Source organism: Rhincodon typus, chromosome 6 (genome assembly GCF_021869965.1).
Source record: "Rhincodon typus isolate 14 chromosome 6, sRhiTyp1.1, whole genome shotgun sequence".
Lineage (NCBI taxonomy): Eukaryota > Metazoa > Chordata > Chondrichthyes > Orectolobiformes > Rhincodontidae > Rhincodon > Rhincodon typus.
The window spans coordinates 46,776,747-46,800,784 of NC_063337.1; the positions used below are offsets into that span (position 1 = coordinate 46,776,747).

A 24,038-nucleotide genomic window follows, 5' to 3' on the forward strand; every position below is an offset into this window, starting at 1 on the left:
TTCTCCCACAATAGAAAACATTCTTTGAACATCCACATGATCAACTCCCCTCAAAATTATATGTTTTCGAACAAGTCACCTCCGACCCCTTTAAACTCCAAAGGATACAGACCTAGCCTTTCCTTAAAAAGCAATCTGCTCATTCCAAGTAATAGTAAACTTTCTTTGAACTGCTTCCAACACATTAACACCTTTCCACAAGTAGCGTGAACAGTGCTTTTCATTGTCCTCCAGATGCAGTCTTATCAATGTCCTGTATAACTGAAGTATAATCTCCCTACCTTTCACTTCTGCTCCCAATAAACCATAACATTCCATTAGCTTCCCTGATTACTTGCTGTACCTGCATTCCAACATTCTGTGTTTCATGCACTAGGATAGCCATCACTCTACATCTCTGAGCTCTGCAACCTCTCACCAGTTAGATAGCAGACTTCTTTTTTATCCTCTGTCAAAATTGACATTTTCACAATTTCCCACATTGTACTCCACTTGCCAGATGTTTGCCGACACACATAACCTATCCTTACCCCTTTTAATGTTCCTTCTGTCTTCTTTCTACTCTTAGAACCCTAGTCATCATTATTTTTATTTGTTTTATCAATTTTAGCTGGAAATGACTGTTGGACTTTGGGAGAGCTTGTGGTAAAAGGAAAAGAACAGATCAGACAAACTTTGTTTGTTTATGAGGCCAGACCTGGAGGCTAATTGCACACTGATTCTCGTTTAACAGGATTCCAACAGATATAGTGATCCCAGGAAGTGCATTGTGCTTAAACAGATAGCAGAAGCTGGCTATTAACAAGTTCAGTACATTGGAATTGGCTCCAACAAGTCTGAAAGAGATTCCACATTCAAGCACATTCAGAGATTGAATGGTAATTGAGGCCTTGGGAAGAGTTGATCAGGGTATCAGGGTGGAACCAGAATTCAAGTTGATTTTTTGAACCATGTGTTCTGAGAGACAATTCTGGGCTGTTGCTGATACAGCATGAAGATTTGAAAGTTCTGTGCCTAATTGGCTACACTAGCTTCTGGAAGCCCAAAATGTAGAAAGCTGAGTTAGAAGTATTGCTGTTTTTGCCTGGGTAAACTGGGGTGACCCTGCTAAACAATTCAGAAGAAGCAGCCAAGGGGTCCACATTTATGCCTGTGAAATGACGCATCATGAAAATCAATTTAGTAATGTGGCCAATTTTGCTACTTTCTGCTATTCGTTTCTTAACTGTGTTTACATGCCTGTCTGCCTTTTTGTGTGAACGAGGGCTGAAATCAGACATTTTGTGTTTAAAGCGCAGACATTAATCAGGTACCATGTTGTTCAATTCTTTTCTCTGCTAAAGTTATTCTGTATTTAAATAAATAATTAAGTCCTTTGATTAAGATACAAAACTGGTGTCTGGTAATTAATTATTTACAAAGTCTGGGATTGGTTATTCAATTGTCTGGTCAGCAACCATTGGAGTGACTGTTTGGGGGTTTTCGATCATTTAATTTTACTGCGTTGTGAATACAAAAGTAGAAAGGCTGATTGGGTTGAGCTGTCTGTCTCTGTGTTGTAACACTACCTAAGTTAATATATAAACTTTTACTTAAAGTACAAGAGGGTAGTTAAAATGGCATGCATCTCACAGGCCTTTCGCTTAACTCAATGAGCACCTTTTTCAGTTGAGGCACCTATAAAACTAAACAGCCTCATACACAGTTCATAACAATGCTCCAAAAAGGATTTCTAAGAGCAAATGTAGAAATAACTTGTTAAACTTGTCTGTTAACAATGTGTTCTAGATCTGTCATTTATATGTACTGAGCTCAAAATCAAACAAGTATGAATGTGTTTGTGATGCCACTTGTAATTACCACGTTATCTGAGCCAACATACAAATTGTCTGAATTAAACATTACTTCCCTTTTTTATTCAGTACTTAAATTGTTCTTGCTTATCCTTTAAATACACTTTTTTGAGGGCAGCACGCAGAAGCCCACATGGTTTGATGTTTCCCTGGTGTTGGTGACCGGAATTAAATGCAGTATCCAAGGTGTGGGGCCTAACTACATAACACAACAGGCTCTGATTTGTAGGCAATGAATATGGTAACATGCCTCAGCATTTTGTTAAGCTAAAAACTAAGAGTTCTGACTCAAAATTCGCATACCAATCAACGTTTATATTGAGATAAAATAAAACTAAGAACTGCAGATGCTGATAATCTAAAACAAAAACAGAAATTGCTGGATAAACTCAGCAGGTCTGGCAGCATCTGTGGAAAGAAATTAGAGTTAACATTTCAAGTCCAGCAACTATTTTTCAGAGCACCAAGAGTAGGAACGGGCATTCTGGCTTCAAGCCTGCTCCACAATTTAATAAAATGATACCTAATTTGATCACAAACCTTAAATCCACCTATGCCTCAAAATATTCAAAGATGCTCCTCCTTCTGCCTTTTCAAGAAGGCATATAGAAACTCTTGACTCTCAGACCTGTTTTAAATGGATCATCCCCTCGTTCTAGATTCTCCCATAAGAGGAAACATCATCTCCATATCCAACCCATCAAGACCCAACAGCATTTTGTATGTTTCAAACAATGTGCTTTTTACTTTCTAAACTCCAGCAGATGAAAACCTAACTTGCCCAGACCTCCTTCATATGACCGCCCATCCATTCTACGTATTAGCCTGGCAAACCTACTCTGTACTGACTCCAATGCATTTACTTTTCTAAATAAGGTGATCAATGCTGTATGCAGTGCTCCAGATGTGGTTTAATCAGTTCTCTGTACACATGAACCATTACCTCCCTACTTTTGTATTCAATTCATATTGCAATAAATGATAACAGTCTACCAGCTTTCCTAATAAGTTCCTTTACCTGCATTCCAATGTTTTGTGATTCATATACGTTAGGTACCTCTGTTTCTCTACACTCTACAGTCTCACACCATCTAGTTAATATGCTTTTTTCCTTCCTGCCAAAATATACAACTTCTGTTTTCCCTTATACTCCACTTGCCAGATCTTCATCCACTCATTTAAGTTATTTATGTTAACTTAGCAAATTTGGCAACTCTACCTGTCAACCCTTCATTGAAGTCATTTCGATGAATTGCAAACAGTTGAGATCCAAGCACTGGTCCCTGTGGCATACAACACTTGGTACATTAATAAAATACAAATCACTATTACCTATTAAGTCAGTCCAATGAGCAGTTGACTAAGTTTATCAATTAAAACATTCATATTTTAATCTGTACATTATTTAATTTAAAAGGTTTGAATTAAACTTTTGGTTTACCCTTGGTTTCCACTGAACACATGCAGCAATAAGATGTGCATGTGTCATGCAATTGCTTACAGTAATTTCCTCCCTATGAGGATTCACAATTCCTTGAAAATAATGCTGACAGGAGGATGCTTACATCAGGTGTAAATCTACTGTCCCAGAGCCCCAAAACATGATGCTTTTGTACATCACAACACAGTCCAACATATAGCATTGCTTTAAATTTCATACTTCAATGCAAATGTGTGGTTGGTTTTGCTTTCATGTGCTGTAAAAGCTACGTCTTGAAAATTATAATGGACTATTAATACATAAAATTTTGGTTGTGGTGCAAGACAATAGACAAAGTGACACACATTCCATCAGGCCTTTCACTTGACTTGTCATGCATTATTATTCAATTGAGGCATCTGTAAAAGTAAACAGCCACACAGTTCATAACAAAGTCCCAAATGGATTTATAGAAGAGAAATTAGAGAAATAATTTGTTAAATTAAACTTGTCTGCTAACAATGTGTTCTGCACCTATCACGTACATGATCTGAGCTCTAAATCAATCAAGTATGAATGTGCACATGGTGCCAATTGTATTTATCCATATGAGTGTGTTAGAAGATGGTGGTGAAGAGAGGTGGGGGGAAACAGAAGGAAGATTAAAGACTCAAGAACATTTATTTTAAAAAGTCATGATTATTTTTACCACTCATACAAAAATTACACACATCTAAAACAATGTCATGTAAACTTCTGCTATTTCCGACAAAATAAGTAATTTACAGTTCAAGTAGCAGTCAAGAGGGGTTCAAAGATAAATGCAATATAGTTTGGTAACCCAGAGCTTATTTTGACAGGCATTTTAATTTAATATCAGTGTTAACAACAGCTTTTTGTACATAATGGTAGTATTAATTCAGAAAGCAGAGCATAAGATAGCTATGATTTACTGTGTCTGAAGATTAATAATATATACAACAATTTGCACCTCACCTCAAAACCTATATGCAGAATTTAATGGCAATGTAATTGAGAAAGAGATAGGCACAGTATTAACAGTGACAAAATGATATATTACCACAATATTAGGTTAAAACTGTCCCCCAGGTCTTTTGCCACAATACACTCCCTCTAACTTTAAGAATCAACCCTTCTACCGCTTCCTGTTACTACCACTATTTGATTATCTCCCTTAAGAACTGCTTGCCTGCTACCTAGTTTTTATTTCCAAGGAGTCTGCTTCGTTTGTTTAGTTTCATGGCGCTAACAGACAACAGGAACACCTCTAGTTCAAAACAGACTCAGTGCTTTAGTCTCTGAGGCATTAACTGTCACAGGGTTCCCATCTGTGTCATCACTTAAGGGTCCACTTTTGTTGTCTGTTATAGTTCAATACAAGCATACATGCCTCTCAATCAGAAGAGTGTGGGTCCAAGTTCCATTCTAGAAACAAGCACAAACTAAATTGAAACTTTAGTGTAATAATGAGGAAATGCTGCACCATCTTTCTAAGGTATTAAACCTAGATCCCATTTACCTACTCAGGAGGATGTAGAAGATCAAATGCCATTACTTGAAGAATGAAGAGATTCTTCCAACATCAATTTCTGTGGTATTAGCGTTTGTGTGACTTTGCTGAGCACAAACTGGCTGCTGTTTCCCACCAGCGCATCTGCTTCATAAAGCACTTCATTGCTTGTAAAGTGCTTTCTATATTCCTACGTCAAGAAAGGCACTACATGATTCTAAGATAATAAAGTGTAGAGCTGGATGAACACAGCAGGCCAAGCAGCATCAGAGGAGCAGGAAAGCTGACGTTTCAGGTCTAGACCCTTTTGTTTATACAAAATATTGAACATCTTTTGGGTTTTTAAAAAAAATCCCTTTTTAAATAGGAGTGTTGATCTGCTGACTTGATAAAACTGCTTTTTCTGCTGACAGATAGTTGAAGTTACTGTGCAAAATTATATATAAAAGGGAGATGCTACAAATCTTGTCATTTTTTGTATTAATAGTCACAACCCTTCACACATCATAGTTTTGGAATGCACCAGTTTTAATTATATTGCCTGGTAATGTAAATTCAGCAAAGTAGTAAATATACAGACATCTGTTTGCAACCATGTTAGGAATGTGGGACTTAACGTATGACTTTTCACCTGTGGCAGCTGGATTTGATTCCATCCCTCTTTCCTATTTGTGAACTTTGATGAAAGCAAATCTTTGGCTGTCTTAACTTGATGGGTCACCTGCTGAACTGCACATATATTTTGGCACTAATTACCAATCTTAGGGCACAGGCTTGGTTCTTCAGGGAAATGGAAGCATTGTATTGATACAGTAGATTTGTGTTTCTGAATGTTAAGGCACATTGAGAGAGAGAGATTGTTGAGGCAAAGTAAATACATGGCAGCTAGTTACGATATACCTGACCTTGGCCTGTTAGATGCCAATATCAGATCCCGGTCATGCGTAACTGTTTCACATCCTAACACTGTGCTACTATCCATCACCTTGATGGGCACAAAACAACCATCAACAAAATTTTTAAAAAGTTATATGCTGTTTATCCTGAATGGTATTCTTGCCATGAATATATTCAAGATAGCTTATTACACTTCAGTCAGACTTGCTCATTAGGTAAGTATTAAACTCAATGAGTGAACTGTATAACAATGGGAGTGGAAAGTAACTCAACATTTGTGAATTTAATTGAGGCATTCCTAAGAAATGACCATGCATTATAATAAATTAAACATTTTTTTGCATGTGGATCCCTTAGTTGCCTTCATTAGCAAACTACTGTAAAAGGAAAATGAAGAAAACATTTGCACTGAATTTTGATTTTGCATTGTTAGTTCACATGAATGGTATGAATCCAGAAGCTCAGCCACACACTGAACAATTTAAGAGGTTTCAAGTTACTCAGGTAAATATTCCTACATTCATACAGGTGAACACAGCATAATCATGTCTGACAAGGAAATTTAAAATTTGGGACATTTTAGTGCCCAATGAAATAATCAATTATACCAAATTTGCATTTAATAGCAGAACCAACGAACATCATGGAGATCATCCACCCTGGATTTATTAAAGAGGCATAAGTTTCCATTAGTACATCATAGAAACCAACTACAGGTATTACGTTTTTAATTGCCGAGACTTTTGTCGCCAACACTAAAACGCCAATGTTCTCATGACTTAAGATTGGAAAATGACAATATCTGGGAAAATACAATGCAATGTTAACAGAAGCATATGAGTTTTAATTACCTTTAAGCTTTTTTTTTAAAAAAGGTGTCTCAAATTTAGACCAAACATATAGTTTGTTAAATGCAGACTTGCGTAAATTGTGCATAAAAGTGAAGTATTATACCTGATTTGTGACTGACAGAATATTCCTATTTCTATTCAAAAGTGAACTTGTTCCTTTCACAAACAGAAAGCAACTATATAATTTGTATTATAGTATAAAATTGTTCAGTGAAAGATACCTCTTCACTGGCTGGTCTATTTTACAGAACCAAAACGGATCATGGACATCAATTAACTGCTTAATGGATGCCTTACTCCCAGTTGGTTTTCCAGTCTGCCATTTCCAACACGTTAGTTGGCATGACAACATCAAAATGTAAATGAAACACCTCCTCTGTAAAAACAGGACTGTCAGACCTTATGGCCAGGTAATATGTTGAATCTTTTTCTTTGGCTCTGTAGATCTTAACTCCACCTGCAGGCAAAAACAAAGCATTATTTGCAATTCTAAATAATATGTAACTGTTCTGAGCACCCCGTGTCTATATCAGCACTAATGTACTGACTAAATTGCCAAGTTGTACAAGATGTATTTGGAGTGGAAAGGTTTCATGATTGCTTTTTGTGTTTCATCAGCACTAGGTATGAGCAAGATGTAATTTAACTGTGCAATGTAATATCTGTAAACATTCAGCAAACATATTTTCTGACTGTTTTGTTAACTAGAGCAAAGTGGTACCTAAGGAGAACCATGCCATGCATTCAGGCCTCAACTGTATGGCATCCACCATCGGGATTACCTGGTAAACATTAAACTTAAATTGGATTAGTCAAACCAGATGTTTGCCAATGTACAGTTCTGATATGCTCTCCCAATCATTTCTGATCAAATGGTCTCAGTTTCACTAAAAGAAAATATTGTGGATGCTGGAAATCAGAATTAAAAACAAAGTGATAAATATATTCAGTGAGTGAAACAGATCACTTTTTTCTCCTGAAATTTTCCTGATAATTGCTTTGTCTGCCAGTTGGCTCCTCGCAAACATTGACTGAACTGAAACCGATTCTAATCATTGTCAGTACTGAAATTTAGAGCATGATTTGATGGAGTTTGGACAGTAGAATCTGCATCAACATCCTTGGTTAAAGGAGGATGTCCCAGGCTGCCTGAGGGATTCAATGAATCAATCATTGACTCAAGTATGAAAATTTTTTTTAAAAATTTAATCGATTTGCCATTAGACCTTTTGTCACAGAACTGTTGAAAACAAGGAATTATGTTGCAGTTTTAATCATAATACAGGCACCTTCATTAGATCCTTGTAAACCCAGCCAGGATTAGAATTCCTTAAGTTTCTCCAGCACTAATATAATAAACTGAAACGCTATCTGGACTCATGAAAACTTGCTCTGAAACACAATCCTCTTTGGAAAGTTAGAAAATCTACTTGGTCTGAAATTAGGAAGATGGTTAATTTGTTTGGAGAGATGGGTTTCAGCAAAGTGCTTCTATAGACACCAGATTTAAAATATTTTTTCACCCACAGTCAAATCTTACTTCTAATTTCCTTCTGATACCCAAGTGTATATATAGACCTTCACTTTCGTGTTATGGACACAGATACAATTTAACTTTAGAAAAATGTCTGGAACTAGCTTACACTTAGTTCCACAGTACATCTACAGACAATTTCAGAAAGTCATTGAAGGAAATAAATAAAAGGGTTACATAAATGCAAAAAAAAAAAAAGGGAAGATCCAAAAAAATGGATAGGAAGAAAGTATAAGAGATGCAAGCACAAGTTTCAAATGCTGAAAATAATACTTTTAAGATGGACAATATTCTAGAATCTTGCAACTTAGAATCACAGGATCCTTATAATGCAGACAGAGGCCATTCAGACCACTGAGTCTGCACCAACCTTTCAAAGAGCATCCCACCCCATCTCAACCACCACTCTATCCCCATTACCCCGCATTTACCATGGCTTATCCATCTAGCCCGCACCTCCCTAGACATGTGGGGCAATTTAGCATAGCCAAGCCACTAACCTGCATATCTTTGCACTGTGGAAAGAAACCGGAGCATCTGACAGAAACCTACACAGATATAGGGAGAACGTGCAAATTCCACACAGACAGTAGCCTAAGACTGGAATCAAACCTGGATCCCAGGCAGTATGAGGCAGCAGTGCTAACCACAGGGCCACAGAGCCACACAAGAAATTTGTGGGATTCAAACCCACACCACCGAAGAGGCTGATCCCTTAGTCTAGCACCTTGACCGCTCAACCACATGACAACACTACCAAGTTATCAAAAGAAATAGGCAAGGATTTTGTAGATGCATTAACTCTCTAGATTTGGAAATCACGGAAGGAAAACAAAACTGTTTATGTAGCACCGTTATGCAATGTAGATTCCTGGGGCACAAGGTGCTGCTAGCCGAAATCTGCACTGCATTCCCCAATGACATTAACGGTGAACACCATGCAAGCTATGCAGGCAGCAAAACCAAACTGAAATTCTAGGCCATCAAATACAAAACTAAATTATACTAAACATTTGAAAATTATTGATTGGACCTCAATTCCAGTATGGAGTCCAATTCTGTACAAAACTATAGATAGAATAAAGGCAACGGGCCCTGACCCATCCAGGCTGTAGTGCTGAAGACGTGTACTCCAGAATTAGCAACATCTCTAACCATGCTGTTTCAGTATAGCATCATCATCCACATCTGGCCAACAAAAAAATTGTAAATTGCCTAGGACTGATCAGCTGCAAAAAGGAACGTAATTGCGATTGTTGGACACCAGAGTTCCGAATTTCTGATAGTCATCATCCTTTCGATAATAAAGCAGCAGGGGATTGGTAAGTGGCAAATAACATTTGTGGCATACAAAGGTCAAGCAATAGTCATGTCCACTAAGACAGGATAACCACTTTCCTTTGACATTCAACAGCATGACCATCACCAAATTCATTCACATTCAACATCTTAGGGATCTTGGTTAGTTCAGTTAGCATTTATGGGACTGACCATAAATCTCATAGCTACAACAGCAGATCTATGACAATGGCACAATTCTTGACTTCCTAGAGCCTCTCCACCCATTTACAAAGACACAAGCCAGGATTTTGATGGCATGGTTTCCACTTGACCCACTGAGTGCAGCTCCAAAAACTCAACACAATCTAGGACAAAGTGGCTCGGCTAATTGGTGCACCAATGTTGAATAAGACCAAAGCTGTAGTGTGGAAAATATGCAAGATACATTACAACAACTGAAAGTATCTACACTACAGGAGGACAAAGACAGCAGGTGCATCGGAACATCACTAAGTTGCATACCTTCCTAAGTGAGAAATATGGTCCTTCATTATGGCTAGATCAAAACTCTGAAGCTAACAGTACTGTTGGGAGTACCTTCACTACAGGCTGCAGCAGTTCAAGAAGGTGGCTTACCATCACATTTTCAAAGCCAATTAGGGACAGACACTAAATGCTGGCTCACATCCCTTGAATGAATTTTTAAAAAAATTAACGTGTGCAATGATTAATGAAGATTTGGGATGCACTACCGGATTCAAGGTACATTAAAAAGTTATTTTGTAATTTGGAAGCAAGTCCAGACTTCTCAGAACACATCTTCAAATATACTGGCCTACACTGAGCATCTGCTGCTGTTCAAGAAGGCAGCACACCACCAAGGCAACTAGGGACGTGCAATAAATGCAGGCCCAGCAAGTGACACCCACACATGAATTTTAAAAAACTCTTCATATTTGAGCAATAACTTTCCCTATTAATCCATCTGCTTCTAAAACCTATTCTTTCTTAGAAGACTGTTTTCATGTTGATCCTTGATATTTAATATTTGCAATATGGTAATGACCTTCTGCTTTCCTCAAAGACATCCAGTAGAAGTGGCTAAAATCATCCTGAAACCTAAATATCTACTTTCCTTAACATATTTCATCTTTAAAACAGGTCCAGGAGGATGAATTACTTTAGTCTTGATGTCTGAACTCAAGTCACAAACAAACATTAAGATAGAATCTAAATCATAGCAAAATACACTCGAAGTTTTTACTCCCCCAATCACGAAAATGATCCTTAATTTTCCAATGAAATTTGCTTTGAGAAGTCTGCTTCTCATTTTTACTGACACTACAATCTGGATGTACATTGGTGAATTACAACTACATTTCTTACTTGGATTTTTAGGTGCTTTGTTAGGAATTATTCATCATTAACCATCTTTCCTGTAATTGTTACTCAACAGTTGACTGACTGGAAGTCCTAAAGGACTTCATATGAAGGGAAGTTGTACATTAGTATTTTTCCCTACAACAGATGTCAGGCCAATCGCTCTGATACAGGGCTACCCTTCTGGAAGGGAATTGACCATTTCTAAGGACAGTTATTAAAACAGTGTATAAAAGGAAGGTTTGTGAAGAGATGCTTATGTGCTCAAGAGATGAAAAAGCAAACAATGCTTTCACATGGAAAACTGATCTACTAGTGATAGAAATCAAAGTGTGATTCCATATTGGTGCTTATGCTATACAAAAGCTGATATCCTAAATAGATGTGCCTACTCTGTTTCCATATACAAGTCTCATTCCTATAACCATAGATCTAACCTATTCTTAAAAGTTCACATTGCATGTACTTCAATAACTTGCACTAGCAGTGCATTCTACCACTTCACAACTGTGTAAAATGATTTAGCCTCTGTCCTAAATCTCTTACTTTTATTTTGTTCCTAAATTCCTTTATTCTGTCAGCAATAAATAAACCGAAGTCAGAGCTAACAGGCATAGGTATAATGTTCAGTCACCAAATGGCTTTCCAATACTCATTAGCCCATAGATGAATGATCACTTGGTTAAGAGATCTAGTACAACAGCATTAAATCTTTCAACCTTCAGGAGCTATGCGAATACATACAATGTATTCTGTGATCTGAACTGCAACTGAAAAGGTTAAAACTACCTAAAAATACTCAAAGGAAAATTGAAAAATGAAAAAAATTGAAAGGGCTAACAAGCAAGAGCAGAGTGTCGGGATAATTGGATAGATCTATCACATACCAAGCAAAAGTAAGATGGATCAAATGGCCCCCTTCTGTGTTGAATCATTCTATGATTCTAAATAGGTGGCAAGTTTACCTATCTTTCTCCTTAGGGAAAGCCCATTCTCTAAACACACAATTACAAAAATTAAAGTATGAGACAAGAGACAAATTATACAAGGACTTGCATTGCACTAGAATTTCCAGAACGTTCCCAGATAGTTGAGCAGGCCGATGGAAGGCCCAGTAAAGTAATAAACAATGTCAGCAGAAAGCAGCACTAGCAGTCTTTATTGCTTAATTATCATTTTTTTTTAGCAGCTGTAGGGTGAGGGTATCTCATGGACCACAGTTCAGACCCTGCTCTAGAAGGCTTGTCATGCCTAAAAGTTCTTCACATCCGTAAGACATTAATTTGAAGACAAGCGCATTAAGACACTGACATTCTAGCATATCAAACTCGAATAATGCCACTTGCATTTCAACAAGATGTTACTTTAAACAGTTCACAGCAATAAATAGATAGAATATTAAAATTAGTCCACGTTTTACAATTAAAAATATCTTGCATTACTTATGCAAGCTCTTTAAACCCTGGCTAATCTTTCCTTTAAAAAATATCGATTGCAAGGCGAGGCAAAAGCAACTTCTACAAAACCCTGCTGACAAGTGTGGGCACTAGGGTTATTGCTTCATCTTGAATAAATAGCAGGAAGCACCCATGATCTGAACGGAACTAAAGATTAATTCAAATATGTACAGTATTCAAAATTATAATTTATAACAATGACTAGAAAACTGCAGTGAGAACTGATGCTGGAATAAGATTTATTGCCTAGGTTGCCTTGTGTATCAATTTTTATTGGAATAAATCTAATTTTGCTAAATAATAAATATCACTCAAAAAAAACAAACAAATGTAAGCTCAGATACGAGTATGTTTATTGGACAAATGCGCTAACTTGAACCATTACACAAGACTATTTATGAAATAATTTCCAATTAATATAACAAACAATCTGTTCTAATGCCATTCTTCAGAATCTGTGCTTTCACTGATATAGTTCATGGTTATTTCAGAAAATTCCATAAAAAGTTACATTACAGCTACAACATCGCAATTACACAAGCGTGCAAAAAAATCTAAATTTGCATGTCCTGTCAGGTCTGGCTAAAAACGGTAAATTTTAAAACTTACTGGTGCATCTCCCTCTCCATCTTTTGCAAGTGCTCGCTTTAGTTTTATGGGATTGGTGCCTCCAGATGTTGGGTAAGGCAATGGAGAGGTTTTCAAAGGCATAACACCTCCATGTTTCACGGTAATCATATCATTGCTAGGTACAACACCTTGAACTGGACTTTTGACCACATTATTATCGGTCAGAATATTTGTGCCACTTGGCTGGACAGACAGTTTATTAATGTGGGCGGAGCCCATGTTTCCTGTTGGCGACTGCTTTAGTTGATCGGCCATTGCATTTTCGGTTTTTTTGAGCTTTATTTTCGTGCTTGTAGAGCTGCCATCAAACACAATTAGTGGTCTTTTCCTCGAGCCCTCCAGCGTTGGTCTGTAAAATAAGTGATATATGGCTGTAAGCTGAACACCAAATTAAAATGTCCAAATGGAACACCTTGAAATGAAAAATCATGCAATCCATTATGGTCAAAGTAATTATTCCTCATATAAAATATTGATTAATAGAGAGTCTGTCCTTGGGTAACTATTAAACATTTTATACATTTCAATATATTCACACCACGCAAATGCCAAGCAATGCCCTTCTCAAAGAGAGAATCTAACCATCTCACCTTGACAATTAATGGCATTGTGATTGCTCCGTATTAGCATCCTAGGGATCACCAACATACAAAAACTGAACTGGACCAGCCATAAAACTGGGAAATCCTACCGTGAGTAAGACATCTCTTGACTTGATTCGCCCTCCGCGAGGGCACAATCAGGATTGTGATAGAATGCTCTCCATCTGTCTGGAAGAAGTGCCTCCAGCAACACTCGAAGCTTGACGCCATTCGAGACAAAACAACCACACTCCAAACATGATCTTAAAACATTCACTCCTCTTACCACTGGAACAGAATAGTTCTGGTGTGTAGAAGTCAGAGATGCACAGTAGAAACCAGCCAAATATTCTCAACAGCAGCTTCTAACTTTCTAAACCATGATCTCAGTGGCCGACAAAGGACAAGTGCACAAGACATATTGGAACACCACCAATCTGCAAGCTCCCCGCCAATCGACAAACAACTCCGACTTTATTGCCTTTGCTATCACTGGGTCAAAACTCAAAAAAACTCTTCTGAAAAATATTGTGGAAGTTCCTGCATCAGATCAATTTCAGTAGTGTTTGAAGAAACAAAGGCTAAAGAACTCAGAAATAAATACTGATGTTTTGAAAACAGCTCACATTACAGAAGTAGTAATGCTGGAGATCTTAGAAAATATCAAGGTGGACATACCTCAGGGACCTGATATGATGTATCCCAGGACTTTGTGGGAAGTTAGGGAAGAAATTGCAGGGCCCATTGCAGAAATATATTTATCATCTATAAACATGGATGAGGTGTCAAATGACTGGAGAGTAGCTCATGTTGTGCCTTTTGATTTTTAAGGGTTGTAAAGTGAAGCCTGGGAACCGCAGACCTGAGAGTCTGACTTTAGTGGTGGGCAAGTTGTTGGAAGTGATTCTGAAAGATAGGATTTACATACATTTGGAGAGGTAAGGAATGATTAGCAATAGTCAGTATGGTTTTGTGCGAGGGAAATTGTGTCTCACAAACTTGATTGAGGAAGTAACCAAGATGATTGATGAGGACAGAAACGTACACATTGCTTACTTGGGTTTTAGTAAACCTTTGACAAGCTTCTAAATGGTAGACTAATTTGTAAAGTTAGATCACATGGAATTCAGGGTGAGCTTGCCAACTGGATACAAAATTGGCTTATCAGCAGGAGACAGTGTGATGGTGGAGGGTTGTTTTTCAGACTGGAGGCCTGTGACCAGCACTATTCCACAGGGATCAGTGCTTGGTCCACTTTTCTTTGTCATTTACATGAATGATTTCGATGAGCATATAGAAAACGTGGTTAGTAAGTTTGCGGATAACATCAAGATTAGTAGTATAGTGGACAGTGAAGAAGGTTATTTAAGATTACAAAGAGATCTTGATCAATTGGGTCAATGGGCTGAAGTGTGGCAGATGGAATTTAATTTGGATCAATGCAAGGTACTGCATTTTGTAAAACAAATAAAGATAAGACTTACACAACTAAAAGTAAGGTCTTGGGTGGTGTTGTAGAACAGAGACCTGAGATTCAGGTACATACTTATTTGAAGTTTGCATCACATATAGATAGGGGAGGCTGGACAGGCTGGGACTTTTTTCACTGGAGTGAAAGAGGTTCAGGGGTGACCTTATAGAGGTTTATAAAATCATGAGGGGTACAGATAAGGTGAATGGTAGGTGACTTTTCCTTAGGGTGGGGGATTTCAAGACTGGGGGAGGTGGCTATTAATGTAAGAAAGATGTAAAAAAGACAGGAGGGGCATTTTTTTTTTTAAAAAAACAGTGTGGTTTGTGTGCGAAATGAACTTCCAGAGGAAGTGGTGGATACAGGTACAGTTACAGCATTGAAGAGACAGTTAGATAAATACATGAATAATAAAGGTTTGACGGACATAGGCCAAGCACAGGCATGTGGGACTAGTTTAGTTTGGAATTATGGTTGGACCAAAGGACGTGTTTCCATGCTGTATGACCCGATAAAGAAGCAGCTCACTACCTTCTCAAGGATAATTAGGAACGAGCAACAAATGCTGGCTTTGCCATCAATGCATAGATTTCCATGAAAGAATAAAGAAAGAACAAATAACACAAGGTGATTTTAATAAGTGTTCTAGGAGTAGTGAGATAGTACAGCGCAAAGGAAGTTAACATAGGATCTTAGCAGGAATATTGATAACCAGATCTCCGATGCGGAGGGCCATCACATTATGGATTTGATTGTCAGTCATTAATCAAAATGTGGTTAGGATATTTAATTAGTTTAAGCGAAATTGCAACTCTTCTATATATATAAACACTAAACATTTCCAAGTCACTACAAATCGTTTCATAGCAAATAAGTTACCTGGGATGTTGGAAACAAGTATAACACTGAAGTGAAAAATGGTTCTCAATGATGCCATGGTTGCATGAGTAAATTATAAATAATAAGCAACTATTGGTACAATCCTCATGAGTACAAATACTACATAATGAATATGTGCACATTTGAATTTATATCAAAATTAGGCATACAGCATAACGTTAATCATCAAGGCTTCTAATAAACAAAAGCATTCTAGAACAAAACAAATACTGCAGTCTCATTATTCAGACACTTGCAGCTGAACATTCCCCGTTCATTGAAATTAATTCAGTGAATTTGTACTCTGTAACATATACATAGCTTAAGAACAGAATTTTACAAAATTGATTAGAGCTGAAAGAACATCATAAAACTAGTACTTTAAAAAAGTAATTGACTAATTTCATTGATAATTGAATTTTGTTTTATTGCTCGAGTCACAAGCCTATTATTCACATCCAAATATGTATATGGCCCTAGTGAGCGCTCAAGTTATTTTTTTAATGCTGCCTGTATGAAAACCATTGCTGACAACCATCATTCAGCTCAAAAACAAAAGCATAACCTGAAACCTGAAAGTTAGGAATTCATACAATAAAGACAAAACAATTGATGAATATTTTTGATTTACCATACAATACAAAAAGTTACATGCCTTTTAGCCTGTGCAGTACACATGGACTGTTGACCTCTTTTCTCAGCCATCATTCTTCCCCACCTATTCTTGGGCAGCTCTCTCTGCGGCAGTGGAATGACATGTTGAATGTACACTTCAACAATCTGATCCTTCTGAGCTTCATGCAGGTTCTCAGTGGCTATTTTTCTCTGAATAAAATATGCAGATCTAGTTAAGTTCCACAAACAATTGCACTGATATCTGCAACATTGCACATATTACTTTCCAACCGACCAAGCGTACTATAATGGGAATGAAAACACCATACAAACATACACCAAATATTAATTCAAAAGTCACCAAATTTTTGATGCTATTTCAGCAGTTACTGTGGCAAAGTCTCAGATTCAAAAGAGAATGTGGAAATTGAAGCTACCTGTTGAAACCCACATATTTAGTGCAATACTTACACTTGCAAAATTTAATGATTTTGAATCAGCATGGACGAGTCGGACCGAGGGGTCTGTTTCTGTGCTGTATGACTATATACTGACAGTATCATAGTGTAAGAAACAAGCAGTGTGTAACTTGCAAGTAAAGAGTGCATTAGATCTATCACTTTTAGAACATTATTTTGTCTCATACCAGTATTAAAAACTACATGAGGCCCCCATATCTGTCTATTGATACAAAAACCATTAGAGGTCAGACACATCTCACATTAATTCAAGACACAATCAGCTAATTCTGCCTTCCGATAAATTGGAAGTTAATTATCCTCTTTTCCTCCCAATTACAACAATCCTGTTATAAGGCTCATGACAGTAGTCACATTCAAACCTCGAGATCAGAAGGTCTAGGCTGAAGTCTCACGTGCCCCATGTCTGAACAGGTTAATTAAAAATATCTAAGCACAGTCATTACAAAGGAAGGCTATTGAAACTATCAAATGTGTGCCAAATCTCTGCAGTACAACCAATTCAGCACAAGTCAGAGTTGGTATTGTTACAGTACAGGAAAGCTTTCTACCATTGTGTCTGCATCCATGCTTTGGATGAACAATGCACATGCTGCCATTCTGTCTTCTCCCCATAACTCAGCAATGTTTTCTTGTTCAGATAATTCAATTCCCTCTCAAATGCCCGAATTCAGTTCAAATCCCCTATTCTATTCCTGTAGCCATGTAATTTTATTTCCAAGTACCTATCTAATTTCTTTTCAAAATCACTCACCAGCCTCATGGGCTGCAAGTTCCAGATAACTGTCACCCACCACATTAAACAATTCCTCCTCACACCCCCTAGACAGAAAACCTTAAAATTGCATGTTCTAGTTTTTGTACCATCAGTGATGGATTTTTCCACCCCACCCGTTTACCTTATCTAACCTCATCATCTTACACACTCCTATCAAGTCTCCCCTCAATCTTATTTTCAAGAATAATCCTAACCACTCCAACATATCCTTGTAGATAAAATCCCAAGAATAAAATTTATACTCATGCTACTTGAGAATTTAACATAGCAAGCTAGGAATTACTGGAATTACTCAGTATGCCAGGCAGCATTAGTGCAGCAACATTTCATGTAGTCGTCTGTTTTTATTTCAGATTGCCCGCATTTGCAGTGTTTTGCTTCTTGCATTTTCCAACTAGGGAAAGTTGGCTTTGAAACCATCTAAGCAGTTATTAAAGCCTAGTTTTCAACAACAGTTCAAATCCCCTATTCTATCCCTGTAGCCGTGTAATTTTATTTCCAAGTGCCTAATTTCTTTTCAAAAATCACTCACCAGTCTCATGGGCTGTAAGTTCCAGATAACTGTCACCCACGACATAAAACAATTCCTCCTCACATCCCCTAGACAGAAAACCTTAAAATTGCATGCTCTAGTTTTTGTACCATCAACAGGATAACAATGTTGTTGAGTTCTGAGGAAGGGTCGCTGTTTTTTCCTTCACAGATGCTGCCAGACCTGATCTTTTCCAACAAACTTTGTTTTTGTTCCTGATTTACAGCATCTGCAGTTCTTTCGGTTTTTATTTTAACAAAACACCAGCCGCTTCGGGGCCTGCGCGGCTGGCGGTCTACAACCATCCGATTTAGCTCGGAGTATGCCAGTACTTAACGGTACACACCACCACAACCCTCACCTGCTCCAAGAGTTGCAGCAGAAAGTCCCCAGACAGGAGCTCTGGGTGCAGCAGCAAATGCGAATCGAACTCCCTCATCTCAACTGCCGCAACGGCCATCTTCAGAACCTCTCGGTAGGCCCCGCGTCACGTGACCGCTGTTCCACCAATCAGAGCCTCGACGTCACAGTCAAGAAGGGAAACAACCAGCTGTGGGCTACTGCACCAGCGCGTTTTACCCTTTTTTCGGGGTGGGGGAGGAAGAGAACGCCCACCGGCGGGACTCCGGGCAATGACCCGGCGGTGTGATGGGCTGTGGGGAGGGGATGGGAGCGATACCTTGTGTCAGGAGGTGGAAGATGCGAGTCGGTAGCGCCCCCCGTGGCAGGAGGAGGAAGGGGCGCGTCGGTCTACGTCACGTGACTCCGGGTCGTCCCCGCGGCGATGTCACATGGTCGGAAACGTATTGGAAGGGGCCGGATGTGAGACTGTTAGGGAAGACGTCAGGTAGGACCGAGAGGCTTGGGTAAGGAGAAGAATAGGGGAGGAGGGTTTGGGTCACTGGGGGTGAGGGCCTGGCGATTAGAGATGTTTAAATCGACCATTGTCTGCAAGGGTTCATGAATGAAATGAACAGAGTTCGGTGCCACTTGGAGCAGAGTTAAAGGAACCGTCTGTTCACTATTCAGCGGCGATTAAGAAATCAGTTGTATTTCATGTTCGTAGGTGGCTCTTAACCATCTACAGAGAAATTTCTGGTGCTACAGGTCTGTTCTTTTATTGCATTCTACTTCCGTCTGGTGAGAAATCCCAATTATTATGACTATCCAACAGGTTTGTTTGAAAACGCAAGCTCTCGTAGCCTCACTCCTCCTTCAGGTGTTAGTGAGAGAGGTAGCATCAGGCACAGAATTTATAAGTAAAAGATCAAAGATTTCACACTAATGATGAGGATGTCTTAAACATATGATCATTACATCAGTGCTGTGAACCTTTGATCTTTTATTTAATAAATTTTGTGTCTGATGTTATCTCCGTCACTAAAACCTGAAGGAGGAGTGAGGCTCTGAAAGCTTGCGTTTTCAAATAAACCTGTTGGACTATAACCTGGTGTTGTGTGATTTCTGACCTTGTCCACCCCAGTCCAACACCAGCATCTCCACGTTATGATTATCCATTCAGTAGCCTCCTAAGAGGATGAATGGAGAAATGGAAGTCCTACCCACAACAGATCTTTGTGCACTGATTAATATGATGTCATCCAAGGTGTAGAACTTGTAGTCACTACAACACTTAAAATAATCTATTCTTATGGAACAGGTCCATGCCTTGTGTAGATTTGGTTGTGTTCTGTCCATTGTCTTCAATGGACGATGAAGCCAGAGACTTTTGCTGTGGGATCAGTTCACTGATGTGTCATTCTGCAACTGCCATAGTTCTAGGTGGAGTTTGTACATTCGTTTTTGCCTTTTGGTAGAAATGTGTCTTTTAAGTATGTTATGGAAAGGAAGAAAACTGTTACTTGTATAATATGTCTCATTTTCACTCAAACTGCTGAACACACTTTGGAAGCTGGTGTCAGATATTTGTGTGTAGCAATGTCCCAGAAAGAGCTACATGCTAGTGATCCAGATAATCTGCATTTTTTTTTTTGCTTGACTTTGTGGAAGGTTTAAACTAGTTTGGCAGGAGGATGGAGTCAAGGAGGTAACATCAATAAATCAAAACAAGAAATACAATGAATTTAGAGAATGTAACATTGGAGTGAGAAATAGGCTTCAAGTGGAATCCGAGAATGATGAAATGTGATGAGGTCTAAATTAGATTTATTGAATTAAAACATAGTGTAAAACATTGGTGAGCTGTATGTGCAGAATATAATGTGGCAATAAAGGATTGTGGCTCAGTACAATTCTAGGACTGGGTCTTAACAATTTCTGGATACATCTTTCAGCAAAAGTAGAGAGAGAAAGAAAAAGGGCTGGTAATATTGATTAAGGAGAATATTACTGTGCTGGTGAGCAAAGATGGCAAAGGAATCGGGGACAGGATCTATCTGGGTTAGAACTAGGAAACATTAGAGTTAGTATTACATTATTAAACATATTCTGTCAACCATCAAATAGGAAAGATTATCAAGAAAAGAAGTGTGTGGAGATTCTATAACGGGGTTAAAAAGGGCTTTTAATTATTCTGGTGTAGACCAGAATAGTAATAGTGTAGAGAGAAGACAGGGAGAAGAATTTCTGAAGTGAGTTCAGGAGCATTTTCCAGATCAGTACATTGCTCGTCCAACAAGGAAAGAGTATTGCTAGCTGTGGGGAATGATTTGGTTCCAGTGCTTAAGTGTCAATTGCAGAACCTCTGGGATATCATTCTTATTGTACCCTAGTGTTTATGTGAGCTATGAGAAATGATAGGGAGCAATCCAAAGTAAAAAGAATTATTCAAGAGAAGAACTTGTAAGATCTGCCCCAACTAAACTGTAATCAAAGATCGATGAACAAAAATCTGATGGGACAATAGGCTGCCTTTAGAGACAAGATGGTTAGGGTAAAATCAATATTCTTGGAAGAGAGAATGGTATGAAAACACAAAGCCACAGCATGAGGAAAGGGAGAGTAAAATGAAGGAGAAAAAGGTGCATACAAAAGTTTAATATCACAAGCGAGAACAAGGATATCAAAGTTCAGAGGGAAAGTGACAAAGGAAATGTGAAGCAAAATGACACTATGGAGAGTGTTCACAATGTGAAGGAGGGACTTTGTTTCCATGAGGACTGGGGATGGCCACTCGTACTGACACTGTCATGAACAGATATGTCTGCAGCAGGCACTTTGGTGAGGGTGACGTCAGGTATGTTTTTCTTTCTTTGGTTCACTCACCTGTTGCAGACACAGTCTAGCAGCTTTGCCATTTAAGACTTGACCAGCTCAATCTGAAATGCTGCTGCCAAGCCACTCTTGGTGGTGGACATTGAAGTCACCCACCCATAGTACATTTGGTGCCCTTGCCACCCTCAGTTCTTTCCTCCAAGTGTTGTTCAACATGGAGGAGTATTGATTCATAAGCTGAGGGAGGACAATACGTGGTAATCAGCAAGTTTCCTGGCCATGTTTGCCCAAATGAGACCTTGTGATATGTAGTCAATGTTGATGACTCCTGGGGCTGCGCTCTCCCAACACAGTCACACTTGAATTATACCTGACAGTCAATGTCAGGCTGTTGCTTGACTCAAATGTGAGACAGCTGTCCCAGTGTTGGCACTAGACCTCAGATGGTAGTAAGGAGGACTTTGTAGGGTTGACAAAGCTGTTTTTGCTGGTATCAATGACAAGTAGTCCTTCTGGTTTTTTTTTGTTTGTTTAGACAGCTGCATGGCTTGCAAAGCCATTTCATAGGGCAGTTAAGAGTCAACCACATTGCTGTGGCCCTGGAGTTGCATGTAGGCCAGACCAGATGAGGATAGTAGATTTCCTTCCCTGATGAAAATGAATGAATCTTATGGGTTTTTCCCTGACAGTCGACAGTGATTTCACGGTCATCATTAGATTCCTAATTCTGGATATTTATTGAATTCACATTCCACCAAAGCCATGATCAGGGTCTCCAGAATTTAGCTGAGTTTCTGGATTAATAATCTGGTGATAGTACCACTGGGCCATCACCTCCCCTGTAAAGGTTAAATCACAAAAGCAGAGGTCTGAGAGACTCTGGATGATCTAAAAATCGACAAAGGAAAATTTAACACGCTAGCTGTGCTTCACATATTCATCTGCGGATGCTGAGGTAAGTAAGGATGAACATTCCAGAGGTGTAATCTATCTTTGATACAGTATGACTGCAAAGGACTAGAAAAATGCAAATCTTGCACTCTTGTTCAAAAAGGGTGTAAGGGTAAACCCAGCAACTATAGGCCAGTCAGTTTGACTCCAGTGATGGGAATGCTTTTGGAAACAATAACCCGAGACAAAATTAAGACACTTCAGCAAGTACGGATTGAGCATGAAAGCCATCATAGATGTGTTAAAGACAAATCGTGTGTTTTGTTTTAGTGTAATGCAAATTGTTGTGCATTGACTTCCAAAAGATCTGAGATAAAGTGACACATAACAGGTTTATCATCAAAGGTACAGCTCATAGATTAGCAGGTTTAATGACAATATAAATATGAAGTTGATTGAATGAAAGGAAACCATGTTGGGGTAGATGGGTTTTTTTTTTGAAATAGAGGCAGATACTTGGTCAGGTACCTCAGTGCTTAATATTAGGACCACTGCCCTTTTGTTTTAGTCCGTACTAAGGACATGAATCTGTGTACCTAAGGCAAAATTTGTAAATTACACAAAAACTTAATTGTGAAATTTGACAAGGATGGAGATAGACTTTAAGGACAAAAAAAAGGTGGCAGACAAAATTCAAAGCTAAGAAGTGTGAAGTGATTCATTTAGGCATAAACCGTGCAGAAAGGTGATACAAACCAAAGGGTGCGTTTCTGATGGCGATGCAGGAATATGCAGTTCTGGGTTTGCTGATCTTTGAAGATGGCAGAACAGGTTGATAAGCTAGTTAATATGACATATAGGATTCTGGGCTTTGTAAATAAGGGCATAGAGTAGCAAAGCGAGGGAATTTATAATAAATCTGTATAAAAGCATTGACTCCACTTTTGGGCACATAGGAAGAATGCAAAGGCTTCATAGAGTGTAGAAAAGCTTTACAAGGATGGTAAAGAGATGAAGGGCTTAGTTATGAGGATAGATTGGAGAAGCTATGCAGCCTTCCTTAGAGAAGAGATTTGCTTGTTCAAAATCATGAAGGATCTGGACAGAAATTGTTCCTATTAACAGAAGGGTTGTGAAACAGAGAGCATTGATTTAATTTGAAAGACAAAGGAACAAAAGGCTGCTGTCAAAACCATGTGTACGTAGTAAATGGTTGAGATCTGGAAAGCGCTGCCTGAGTGTGGTGAAAGCAGATTCAATCATGGTTTTCAAAAGCAAATTGACTAATTATATGGAACAAGTAAATTTGCAAGGCCTCAGGAAAAAGGTTTGGGAGTGGGACTGGCCAAGCTACCCTTGCAGGGAGCAGACATGACAGGCTGAATTGCAGCCTCTTGTGCTATAAACATTCTATCATTTTTTCTTCCCTCCCAATTTACACTGGTTGAGATATAAATGTTCTCAAGGCCACTGGGGAGAAGTCACCAGATCTTCATGGTGTTATTAAATCTTTAACTTATACTTGAGAGGGCCTTTGTTTTCTTTCTAATCTGAAGATTCTAATAGTGTAACATTCCACTGCACTGAAGTGTCAACCCAGATTTTGTACTGAAATCTCTGCAGAGAGGGGTTTGAACTCATAATTTGACTCAAGGCAGTGAGTTTACAGCAAAGACAAGGAGACTTGTAATAGCAGATTTTTACTTTTTTTTTAAATGAGCCTCCTCCTTCATTGATATTCCATAACTACTACCGTTCCTGAATAATAAGGATGATGTCTGCAAAACTTCATGATTTAATAGCT

The 24,038-nt window shown here is 38.5% G+C and overlaps 2 protein-coding genes across 6 annotated transcripts in view; one reads left to right on the forward strand and one right to left on the reverse strand.

Moving 5' to 3' along the window:
• Positions 1 to 3,936: 3,936 nt before the first annotated feature.
• On the reverse strand, positions 3,937 to 18,889 carry c6h2orf49 (chromosome 6 C2orf49 homolog). Its single transcript, XM_020529740.2, has 4 exons — positions 18,531 to 18,889; positions 16,421 to 16,590; positions 12,814 to 13,183; positions 3,937 to 7,009 (listed from the first exon to the last, which is right to left on the reverse strand). The coding sequence occupies exons 1-4, from the start codon at positions 18,627 to 18,629 to the stop codon at positions 6,953 to 6,955; spliced, it is 696 nt and encodes a 231-aa protein (XP_020385329.2). The 5' UTR covers positions 18,630 to 18,889; the 3' UTR covers positions 3,937 to 6,952.
• An 87-nt stretch (positions 18,890 to 18,976) lies between these two features.
• Positions 18,977 to 24,038, forward strand: part of tgfbrap1 (transforming growth factor, beta receptor associated protein 1) — a 53,704-nt gene continuing 48,642 nt past the window's right edge. Inside the window, exon 1 of one of the 5 annotated variants that reach the window (XM_020529739.2) lies at positions 18,977 to 19,016. The gene's annotated coding sequence lies outside the window, so the exon portion shown is untranslated. The other 4 variants (XM_020529737.2, XM_048598215.1, XM_020529738.2 and 1 more) reach the window with 4 other exon arrangements.